We start from the raw sequence: 13,090 nt of genomic DNA, 5'->3' as shown, positions 1-13,090 counted from the left end.
AACTGTACCTGATCAATTAGCCAACTCTGAAATACTGGGATTATCATTTCAATCCCTAACTAGTGTGCTTATTATACTGAAGTCACCCTTGTGATTTTATTATAAGTTGTATTTGTGCAAATCATTGAAATATAACTTGAATACTCCACCATAGCTTTCTGCTCAGAAAGGTATTGTTTATAAATGTATGTAGTTTCTCACTGTGTTCATTCACAATTTAAATTGTATTTCATTTATAAATTTTACATTTAATACCATTACATTTTTCTACAGACATCAATCTACCAATTTAGAAGAGCTTTAAAACTAACAGTTTATAGCATAGACAGGAACTGCTAATAAATGTGTACAGTCTCTCATCGTCTTCACTCAGATTATATTAATTTTAAAACTACTTTTGGTCACCATACAGTTTACTTATTATACTTGCATAACCTCTAGAACTTTTGAAACACATAGTTACAGTCTTTTTGATTTTTTTTTTAAGTATCCTTGTATAATGTTTCTGGTAGTTACTCTCCTATACTGCAAACTGTTGCTAAGTTGGTAATACAGGGTAAAATAAATAACTGATTACCCAACATCAAATACACAATACCATGTGGAATGACATTCTGTTAAAGGAGCACACTGTCACCTCTACTTGTGTACACAGGGTTAAAATATAATATATATACTTGTATATTATCTCTTTTGCCATTTACAGAGGTAAGTTAGTTTTACCATAAAATGGTTATAACTCAAATAAATGAATACACCTTTACAAAGGTGCAGCAATTTTATTATAGAACCAAGCATGCTGCAATACAAATAACAAGAGTTAATATGCACTCACCACTAAATCCAGGTGTTAGCTGGCTTAAACGTACAGAATATGTCGAAGGGGCAAGCTCAAGATTAATACTTTTAAGATGCTGCTCAAAAATTTCCTTTCGTTCTTGTAATGTAGGCAAATCAATTAGAATGTGGCGGTCAAATCGTCCTGGTCGTAACAAGGCCTTTAAAAATTTTAAAACAACAAAGACATAGTTCATTCAAATAATAAGAAAGTGAACTTCATGAAAAAAGTTATTAAGTTCAAAATGTTTATAATTTACTAAACCATATGTACTAACTTTTACCCACTTTTATAAAAGTTTTGAAATTTAAATAAACATATTAACTATTCAAAAAACAAAAATGATGTATCTTCCATCAAACAATAAAATTCATAAAAGTAAACTAGCAATTCATTCAAAAATAAAATGTAAACCTTTACCTGCAGCATTGAATTTTTATGACACATTTGGAAACATTTAAAATACATCTAATGACATAAAGGCATTCTCAATTTAAGAAATTTCAATTAGTCATTTTAATAATATTTTAGACTAACAGTATATTTTGACAAACATTTGAGTGGACATGAAAATAAAATAAAATCCATATAAAACAAGATACAGAAATAAAATCTACTTGAAATAAACAAGTTACTTTAAGGAAATATACTTTGTCATCAGTGATCAATCAACACGCTTAGTCAACAGTAATCAATCAATACACTTTGTCATCGGTGAACAAGCAATCAATACACTTTGTCATCGGTGAACAATCAATCAATACACTTTGCCATCAGTGAACAATCAATCAATACACTTTGCCATCAGTGATCAATCAATCTATACACTTTATCATTAGTGATTAATCAACACACTTTGTCATTAGTGATCAATCAATCAATACACTTTGTCATCAGTGATCAACCAACACACTTTGTCATCAGTGATCAATCAGTGACAATTTCATGGATTACACTCCTCTAAGTTATCTTAGAACAGTTAGTAAAACAAAAGTAACTGACTATAAAAGATACTTCTTATAACTTATTCAATTCATTAGTTGATAAAAAAAATGTATAAATCAAAAATATATAACAAATTATGTTTTGGAATATAAAATATATAACAAATTACGTTTTGGAATATAAAATATATAACAAATTACGTTTTGGAATATAAAATATATAACAAATTATGTTTTGGAATATAAAAGCTTTCTTCTTCTTTTTTTGCTGACATATTATATAAATTTATCAACTTTTTTAAAACACATAGAAAACCACATATCTTAAAACTGCCTATCTTACAGTTAGTAACTTAATACTGATCAACAGGAAACAAATGCAAAACCTTGTTACAAAGACTACATTCATTAAGTGTGTTGTGATTCAAATGTAAATAAGTAGCTAAACATTTATTGAATGTTACTGAATAGTAACTAATTCAATGAAAATAGTTCTAGCAAACTGTTAAAGATTTAAACTTACTCCTCACTTATTGTTCAACACACAGGGTATATTATTATAATAACATCATTTCACTATAATCATACAACAAATGAGTTAAAGATTTGTTGCCTAACAATTATTAATTTGGTCAACTTATTTCCTGAGCACAGTGTGCTCTTAATATTTCACCTTTTAAGTGATATGTTAGATTTTACTTACTTTGCCATATTATATTTATTCTGTTTTAGGCTTAAACCTCTTCTCTCAAGTTTTGGTTTTAACACAACAAATGAGCAAGACATTTTATGAAACTTGTGACATAAAAAGCCCACCACTGAAAACACTAGTAACATACTTAAAATATTTTATTGTTTTCCTTTTTTCAAAAACTTCTAAAAATGTAATATACTGTCATACAAAATAGTTTCTACATGACTAATACATTTTGTTAAATCATGATTTATTGCAGGTTTATCCCCATATTTCTCTTTTTTTTTTTTTTAATAAATTCTGTTACAGATTCCAAATGAAAATTAGCAATTCAGATGCATCTTTTGTTTGTCTCAAGTCACTGCCCTGAAGGTATTTTGTTTAATTTCAGAATTTAATAGCTGGGCTGGACTACAACAGCCACAAGTCTAATCCATTACAAATTTCAAGTCAGAGATACGTTGCACACTCAAAACATCAAGATATTTAGTTGATCATCACAAACCTCCTTCCAAATAAATATAGTCTAATTCTTATACCACTTCCCAAAGTTTTAAAAGGTAATAAATAATACAACTAATAATCTACAATCTGTGGAAGTCACACTTGCAGAAGCAATTAGTTATAAACAAATCTGTAAACACACATTCTAGAAACCTCTGAAAGTTTTGTTTCCTTGATACAAACTGTAATGAAAACTGCTAAATATGTAGCTAGTAATAAATAACATGAAAATCCATCAAAAATACAAACAAAAATATCCCAATCTTTCCTAAATTATGCTGATACTTTTATCAAATTAACAATATATTAGGTGAAAATGTCACACTTCCAATTTTATTTTAGTAGTCTAAGTCATTCCAAGTTTTCGATTTCTTCATAATTGATACTTTAACTTATGGTACTTACAATAAACTTCATCACTTACCTTATCTAATACATTTGCTCGGTTAGTAGAAGCTAACATTATCACTCCATCTTTTGTTGCCATGCCTATCAAACATACATCACAAATTAACCTTAACAAGTTAACTCTATTATAACAGTAAAATATAACACTTTTATGAGCAAACATCATGGATACACATTTAACAATAGTTAATATTGTTTAAAGTTCCCTAAATAATATATTTGAAAACGTTTTATTCAATCCCTAACTTTTTTTTCATAAAAACAAAGTGTCAAGAAACACATGAAAAGGATGTGGGTTTTTCTATAAAACTTTCATTAACAATAGATACGAAATTATTATTTGAAAACCATCGTTGTGAAGAGTTGTCATTATTATAATTTGATTCTTCACCATAGGCAGAGTATAGATAGCTCCATGTGTTGCTTTACACTAAACGTAACACCTCTGAAATAATAAAATTTCTGAAATAATGTCTATTAAAAGCAAGTTCTAGTTGGAGGAGAAGAAAAACAGTCTAGTTAATAGGCTGGAAACTTCTGGAGGTAGGAGGGGACAAAACAAACAGGAGTTATATGGTTAGACAATAATGTGTGCGATAATTAGTTACACTGATGTCAAACAGAAAATCTGTAAGTTACCTTTACAGTGTAGTTCAAAAATGGTAAGCAAAGAATAAATTAAACATGGACAGTGAAAGAAAACAAGTGGACAAATAACTGTTTATTCACACTGATGTCTGTATATGTTAACAAGTTGTTGATTGACTCTTGACCTTTGTGACCATTTCTGGTTCCTGGGATCAAGAGCAAGAAAACCAATGAGATGAAATGGTCAAAATCAAGAGAAACAAGACAGAATTACAGTAATGATTTTCTTTTATATACAGGACTTAGTGGAGTAGCACACAGGTTCATGGGTTATACACTTCAACCAATGGTTTACATACAGTTCTAAGCCATTACAAGCCAGCTGTACACGTTTCTATAATACTGTTTAAATAGGCTACTTTCTTTGAAGCCCATAAAGAAATATGTACATGCTGGCTAAGAACTTAACTCTTTCAGCATGGACTTGGTTCTTGGCACCAACCTTGAAACCATTTTGTGTTTGTTACAGTTTTCATGTTATGACTTTTAAATTAGTAAGTGTATATTCATAAAATTTAAAGTTTATCAGTAAACATTATAAGGTTTTCATGCATAAAATATCAGACGTTTTCAAGTCTTATCATTCGTTAATCAATATATTTCTCATGGCTGTTTTTTAATTGTTTATTCTACATGTTACCTACTTGATATACAAAACAATTTTCATTTTGTGGTTAAAAATACTTTTATGTATCAGAAAATTTTAAAATTGCACATGTGAAATCCCAATTATGTCCAGACAGTTTTTTCAACTGTTTCTTAAGAAAAAAATCCTTATATTTTATGCCATTTTCACTAACAAATCTCTATATGGGTTCAGTTGACTTGACCAATCTAGTAACCACAATATAAAATAAGGAAATGAATACAAATTACCTTTTTCATTGTAGAATGACTACAGATTAAAAAATGAAAACATAAATGTTAAGACTAAATAGCTTAAATCTCATAACATTATACATCTATATAGATTTACTATTTTTATTATACTGACTTTTCAGCTGTGCCTGGCTAATAATACAGAAGTTACAATGATGAGGCACACGTGTACTCATGTTACCATACCCAATAACATAAAACTGACCTTTGGTTCTTTACAAAGTAACCTGTCTTGACTGTGTTTTAGTGCAGTAGTATTTGGTAAAATACAATCGCATTTCAATTATTATAAATTGTATATGTATATAGATTATTATTATTTACAAACAAGTTCTTAAACTAAGCCTTAAGAAATTTTGCACTAGAGGATGTGGAACGAAATAAAGTTTTTTTTAGGTTTTACATATGCAAAAATAACTAAAAAATCATAAATTACTTTATTGATATCATATAACTCTATTATAATTTATCAAGTTTAATAACTAAGTTGTATTTGTATCTAAAAAAATAAACCAAAACCACAAACATACTTACAGGGATGAAAGTTTGTCTTGAATGAAAGAGAGGATGCCATATTTGAAAATGATTAAGGAAATCAGTAAAGAGACATTCTGAGTTTCCAACTGGTTATTCACAAGTCATATATAGAAGTAGTTGTATATAAGGGACTGTTTCCAAAAATGGAAAGATGTGAGTAGGGGGCCACTGCACAGATTCATTAAATATATTGATATCAAACTTAAGGAGAAAAATTCATAAAATAGTAATTCAATAAAATTTTAAACAACAAATGAGATGTGGCCTTTGACAATGACCATCAGAAAAGTGTTATGAACAAAGGTTAAGGCCAGTATAAGGAAAATGAATTATGTCATAAGGTGAAAAAGGAAGTCTAATGATTTCCTAAACTAAACCCTCATTATGCATGTGCTCCATCATGTCAATTTCCTTTCAAGGTGTGAATGCTTGAATCCAAAATCTGTAACTTTGAATCAAGTACTCTCAACTCTATATGGCTCTTGAAATGTTTTCTTGATTTTGAAAATCACTGTAATAACATCTTAAGACTTGGTTCTTTATAATATGAACATAGTATATGTTATTTTTAAGTGATTAAGTGAATATTCCCTGCAAAAGCTTTCACATATACAGTAGTATATACTAGAAGTCACAGACTATCATTTCATGAATTTACTTTTTAAATTTAATCTATGAAACTTACTTACCATCCATTTCTACCAACAGCTGATTCAGTGTTTGTTCTTCTTCACCTGTTGCACCCTCCAAGTTCCTTTTTAGTGTAAAAAAAGTTTAAGAAAATCACCAATCAGTACTATACACAAGAAAATTCTCCACATATGCTCATTTGACACATGCATGAGAAGAAACATGTAACGTTTGCTAAATGTTGCATACAATCACTGTACCTAGAAATAACATCAACAAACTGTATATTGAACATACCTCAGGAATGTTATGAAAATTAATGTATGTAAATGTGTGGGTAGATTTTCAAACTTGTATGTCAACCATAAACTCTTATCAATACCCCACTGGTACACATACAAAATTGTATGTCAACCATATAAGCATGCTTGAATACACATTTACAAACTACTTTCAAATTTATAAATCTTTCTCTTTAGTTACAATGTTATAAAAGAAGCAGAATACTCTGCTTATAATATGATTTTCTATCATATGCATTAGCAACAGATTCATTCTGTTAGGATATCACCTTGAGACCAAATACATATTTATATAAACAACAATTTTTCCTTCATGCTTCATCTTTATATAGTATATAACTGTTAAACAGATAAAATTATGTCTAATACAAACTACAGAAACAAAAAACTTAATATTTCTTAGTTCTCTGACTATAGGTAACCACCAAAGTAACCATGAGAATAGTTGTACTATAACTTTTGATAATGTATGCATATCTTAACAAAATAAAAAGTTTTGTTCATGAAGTATTAAATGTTTTAATCAAAGATTTTCTAGCAAATTGTTTCTTTAGGAATACTGACTGTACAGACTGAAACATAATTTTAAGATTAAAAATACTTTCCTTCACATAAAATTTCCCAAATTTGAATAATCTCTTTTACCTCTTAATAACTACATATCAATTGTTTTTCTTATGAAAACTTTACATTTTATTTGTTGTTTTCACTATCATGACTTTATAAGGGGTTGATCAATTTGACTAACCTCATAACCACCATAAAAAAAAAAGAACAAATTAGATTATCCTTTTTTTGTTCTAGAATGACTGCAAATAGTAAAAAGGGAACTACAAATGTTCATTCTGAACAGCTAAAGTTTTGAAACGATAAACATGCTTTATTGACCTCTGAACCATCTCTAAACAACAACAGTGCCATACAAGTTGTATATCATGTAGCATGTGAGAAGCTCATGTTACTGTATCAAATAGCATATATTGTCCTTTACACAGTACATCATAGTCTTAGTACCAATATTTTGTCAAATACAATCAAATTTCAATTACCATAAATTACATGCATTTATATTATTACTATTTACAAATAAAATATTAAATTTCAGTTATTTTTCTTAAAACATAGAAAAATAAAAAGTAAGCAGAGCAACTGCAGTGAATTCACTAAACATAATGGTATCTCAATAAATAGAAAAGACAGGAAGTAATGTGAGTTTTTAATTCTCAAGAAACAACAGTTGTACCAAGGGGCTCATAAGAGGAAGTGGCATACCAGTGATACACAAAAATCAATATTTAGCTTTTTTAATATTTACTTTTAAATAACAAAATTAAATGTATAATGATAGCATTTTATTACAATTTGATGTCAAATTTATTGAAATATGTTCATAAAATAGTTTAATAAAATTTTGAATACAAGTCTATAAACATGATGACATGCCCTCTGATACGTAAACCTTTGTGTCTTATCTGCAATTTGTTTCTCAGTCATTACAAAGCCAGTAACTTGAAATGCCACTATGAAACAAATTACAAAAAAATTTTTGTCTGATTATCCACCGGAACCAAAATTATGAAAAACAGGTTAACTGTGTTAAAATCATCACTAAATAGCCAGCAGACACTGTTGACAGCATTCAGTAAGGAAGTTGATACAACAACTGAAGCTAGTTTTCTTATGTCTTCGAGTATTGCTTGTGCTAAATACCCATATTCTGATGGTGAATTTGTTAAGAATATAACTGAAGTTGTTGTAGTGCTAGATCCAAATGACACAAACCTTCAACAACTAATAGCACAAACACCAGCTTCACACCACACTACAGAGAGACTTGTGTCCCAGATCACTGCTGATGTTGCAGGCAAAATGAAAATGATTTAAAGAATTCCCTTGCATTCAGCTTAGCCCTTGACGAATCTACAGACATTCAAGACAACCCATAACTGGCAGTATTTGTTCATTATGTTTCTCCTGATGTAACTGTGTAAGAATAAATGTTGGACTTAGTGGCACTAAAAGAAACAACTCATGATGTTGACATTAAAAATGCACTTGAAAGAACCTTAGAAATGCTGATATTCCAATGGATAAACTTGCCAGAAAAAATTAAAAATTTGAATTTTCCAGAAACACCTAAAAACAACATCTTAAATGACTTTTTCAAAGAATTTTCTCATAAAACAGAAAGCTAAAAACAATCTTACAAAAAGAGATATTAATTCCATTAAAAACCTAAAACAAGACAAAAACATAAAAATTTTAAAAGCAGATAAAGGAAACGCTACAGTCATAATGAACACAAATGAATACATCCAAAAAATGAAGAACATCCTATCAGACACAAACAAATTTAAACCAATATACATAAATCCAATAAAGACACATGAAACGCAACTAAACAAAATACTACTAAAAAGAAAAAGCCAATACACTATTTCAAAAACACTTTATTCCTACCTATGCAAGACCAACTCATGCACACCACAAATATACAGCATCCCCAGACCTCATAAATCAGATTGTGCATTACAACCAATAATATCCACATATGAATCATTTAATTACAATCTTGGTAAATACATAGCATGGGCATTCTCCAAATATGTAACATCAGCCAGCTCATTCATCAAAGACTCTTTTAATTTCAAGTCTAACCTTAATCAACTTAGTCATAAAGCCTTAATGGCCAGCTTGGATGTTATATCCCTCTTTACAGAAGTCCCAACCACCGAAGCCTGCAAGATAGCCTTAGAACTCTACATCCGAGACCCTAACCCATCAATAGACATTCCCAGCAACCACTTAGCAACCCTCATAGATTCACCACGATGAAGACAAGCTTCATGTTCAACAACCAAAACTATATACAAACAACTGGCCTAAGCATGGGCAACCCAGTATCACCAGTTCTAGCCAATATTTTTATGACACAAGTTGAAACACAAGCAATTAACACAGCATTATATCCACCACTATACTGGTACAGATATGTAGATGACACGATTGCGGGATTCATATCTACAGAACACACTTCATTTTTTTCAATCACATTAACTCTATACATCCCAAAATTAACTTCACATGTGAACAGGAAGAAAGCAATCAAATATCATTTCTAACCTCAAAATTACAAGAACCGATACACAATTTAGAGCAGGAATCCATGAAAAAATCATTCATACTGGACTATACATTCCTTGGGACTTCATCAACATCAATAAGTTTCCTCCACAAACCGTAGAAAACATTATACGCACACATCTAGACAGAAAGCAAAATCAACCAACAAAAGTAAATATATCCCATGAATTAAAAAATCATGAAACCATATACAGCTGGATACCATATAGTCCCAACTTCAGCAGAAAAATAACCAACATTTGACAAAAACTAGTAACAAATTATGACATTCCAGTTAATACCAAATTTATTCAAAAACCAGGCACTAAACTGAGGTCTATACTATGTAAAAACTATACTGACAAACACCACACCAACATTATTTATAAAATACAATGTGATAACTGCCACGACTTCTATATTGGAGAAACAAGTAGAAAAATGGAAACCAGATTCAAAGAACACAAAAAGTCACCTTCACACGTTTTCCGAACACTGCAAGTCAAATAAACACAACATAACCATAGAAAACACTCAAATACTAAATAAAGAAACAAACATAAACAAATGCAAATTAAAGAAGCCTTACTTATACAACAACTCAAGCCCAAAATAAACCAATACATAGGAACACCTTTATACCTACATTAGTAAATATAATAAAAAATGTAAGCACGGACTCTACATTCTTACACTCAGTTATACAACCCACTTCAAACATGTGGTCAGCTATCAGTCAGTTACCTCTTTCTTTCTTTGTGAACCTGATGATGACCAAAGAAAGTTGAAACATTGTTTACTCCTCTACATAAAAAACTTTTCTCAACCTGAATCAGTTGTTTTTACATATATATTTTTCTTTACAAGTGGGTTTTCTCCCTGTTCATTGCATCACTCATCATGAACACCTAGCAGCCAGATACTTCAAGTATGAAGAAGTTATGAAATTGACAATTTCATACGTTTAAATGGGAAGACCCACCAACACTTCAAAAAGTTTATTGAAGAACTGGAGCTTGAAGATAAACCAAGTGATGTCTCTTTCTTCTATGTTGTGAGGTGACTGTCAACCAGCAATGTCTTAAATAGGTTTGTGGATCTGTTGAAGCCTATTATTACGTTTTTTTAAAGAAATTCTATCCTCAATTGGGAAATGATGAATGGATGCAAGAGTTAATGTTCCTTGCTGATATAATGAATCATCTACAAATTCTCAATTTGGCACTTCAGGGGAAGGATGAGATTGTTTCCTATCTTACTCAGACAATTTTCAGCTCTCAAAATAAATTAAGACTTTTTCAAAGAAACATACTGTCAAGAAACTTCAGTTACTTTCCCAATCTCAAAATAAAAGATCACTATCTGGAAGAATACAAAAATAAATTAAAAGGACTGCTTGATAATTTCCTAGACAGGTTTGAAGACTTGCAGAAGCTGAAGCCCTGCTTCTCCTTTCTTGTAAATCCATTCATGGTTGATATGATCATTGATGGTTGTCCAAAGATGATCCAGAAATCTCATTCTGCAACTGAGTTCTGGAAGCAAGTTCCAGAAATAAAATATCCTGAACAGAAGAAAGCCAGTGTGACTTACCTCAATTTTCAGCACAACATACTGCTGTGAATCACCGTACTCTGTAATGAAGTTTGTGAAGTCAAAGCATCGTGCAATCCTTACAAATCAACACCTGACGGAGCTAATTGGTACAGCCTTAACAGTATATCTGCCAGAATTTCAACAACTTACTACCAAGATGGAAACTCACAAGACTTCTACTAGCAGTTAATAGCCTAAAAATTGTATCAATATCTGTTTGTGTCATAAAAATATTATAATGACTAAAATTTTGTAAGGTGGCATGTGATGAAAATATCTCTAATTCTATTGTTTTACATATTTTCCTCCATGTTTTGACCAGATATTTACTAAGACAATAAATACCATTAAAAATATCTGTTTTTATCCCTTTTATTCTTATTTTTGACATTTAATGTTAATGAAATACAAATTTGCATATTTTTCTTAGATGCTTCCATAGTTCATTACCATATTAAATATGCTCAATATAGTTAAAACAATAATAAGCTAGGATTTTGAAACATTTGGTATATATATGTTTAGTTTGTTATTATTGAAACTAATACAAATTAGCAGTTTAAAAACAACATACATGAATAAATATTATTACTTATATGTATGTCTTAATATTTATATAAAATTTATGTAAAAAAATGTGCATATAACAATAAAACATTGTGTGTAATATTTGTTCATGTTCTCAAACGTCTGAAGTTTATCATATGTAGCTTTTACATCAAGTAAATTTGACTATCCCTGCTATAAACTATGGCTAAGATAGACAAACATTTTAAAATAAATTTTATGTTTGTTTGCTTTCCATCAAATCACAGACCTTTTTAAACAAAAAGTTAGTCTTAATCAAATTATACATTTCAGGCAGCTCTGATGTATAGTAACATTTTGTACAAATAATGTTGTTTAAATTTTCTCAAATTTCTACTTTTAAAAATGACTGAAAAAATACTGCTGTCATTCTGCAAGCCATAGTTCAGACATTTGCAACAAAGACATATATTTCAATTTTCTCATGTCATTTGTACATTTATTCTTTTAAACTGAACTATCTAAATGAGAAAAAAAAAGACAATTCAGTTCAACTGTTCAACTTGCTTTTTATCTAACTGCCTTGCATTCCATACAAAATTGTTTGAATGAAATGACAGTGCATTCCTCTCTCTCTCTCTCTGATACCACTTTAATACATTTGGCACATGAATCTATGCAAAGGTAAATTTATAATGTATATAAACATTGGAAATATGCACAGTATGTTACTAAGTAGCATATTTTGATTATCACATAAAGGTATGCTATAAAACATTTCTTCATACAGATACAATTATTTCAAATAACACAATACTTGCCCTGCACCTCGACGTCGACCAATAGCATCTAGTTCATCTATATAAACAATACAAGGAGCTCGCTTACGAGCTTCTCTGAACAAATCCCTCACCCGAGCTGCACCTAACCCTGAAACAGAAAAATAAACAAATGTGAAAAATGTTTTTTCTCACTTACAAACCTTTGGTGGAAATCTTTTTTCAGTTTTTAACCAATAATCATATTTAGAAAAAAATAAAAATATGAGAACATAACTGGATAATAAATGAAATACAAATTAGTAATAAACACTGAATACAACAAAATTTAAGTGAAATCTTCAAGAACAAAAAATGGTTTAAAAAGCTGTAAGACACAGAAAAGTCCCACTTGGGCTATGGATAAGATTAGTATTTATTTTTGTAAATACAAGAAAATTTTATGAAGAGTCTTCTCTTTTCAAATACGAATAAAATGAACAAAAATTTATATAGAGCTACAAAAGTTTAAATTTTCAGTATTATACTCAATTTCTAGTCAGGAAGACTTAACTCAGAAACATTAAAAATGTTTCCTACTTGACCTTGAGTTACCTTCATGATGTAAAGAACCATACTGACTCAAAGTTCTAAATTTCCTTCATACAAGTAACAGTAGGTGTCAAAAATAAATTACATAT

At 29.8% G+C, this 13,090-nt stretch overlaps 1 protein-coding gene across 2 annotated transcripts in view; it reads right to left on the bottom strand.

Moving 5' to 3' along the window:
* Window positions 1-13,090, bottom strand: part of Spg7 (SPG7 matrix AAA peptidase subunit, paraplegin) — an 80,818-nt gene that overhangs the window by 25,327 nt on the left and 42,401 nt on the right. For both annotated transcript variants that reach the window (XM_076455055.1, XM_076455063.1), the window contains exons 9-12: window positions 12,453-12,561; window positions 6,142-6,206; window positions 3,405-3,469; window positions 836-998 (exon numbers count right to left, since the gene is read on the bottom strand). In XM_076455055.1, the coding sequence (XP_076311170.1) occupies window positions 836-998; window positions 3,405-3,469; window positions 6,142-6,206; window positions 12,453-12,561 (402 nt within the window). The remainder of the gene's footprint in view (window positions 1-835; window positions 999-3,404; window positions 3,470-6,141; window positions 6,207-12,452; window positions 12,562-13,090) is intronic.

The sequence above is a fragment of the Tachypleus tridentatus genome, chromosome 1, assembly GCF_004210375.1.
Source record: "Tachypleus tridentatus isolate NWPU-2018 chromosome 1, ASM421037v1, whole genome shotgun sequence".
NCBI classification, from domain to species: Eukaryota; Metazoa; Arthropoda; class Merostomata; order Xiphosura; family Limulidae; genus Tachypleus; species Tachypleus tridentatus.
The sequence above is the reverse complement of the archived record's forward strand: the minus strand, read 5'-3'. Positions and strand labels throughout refer to the sequence as shown.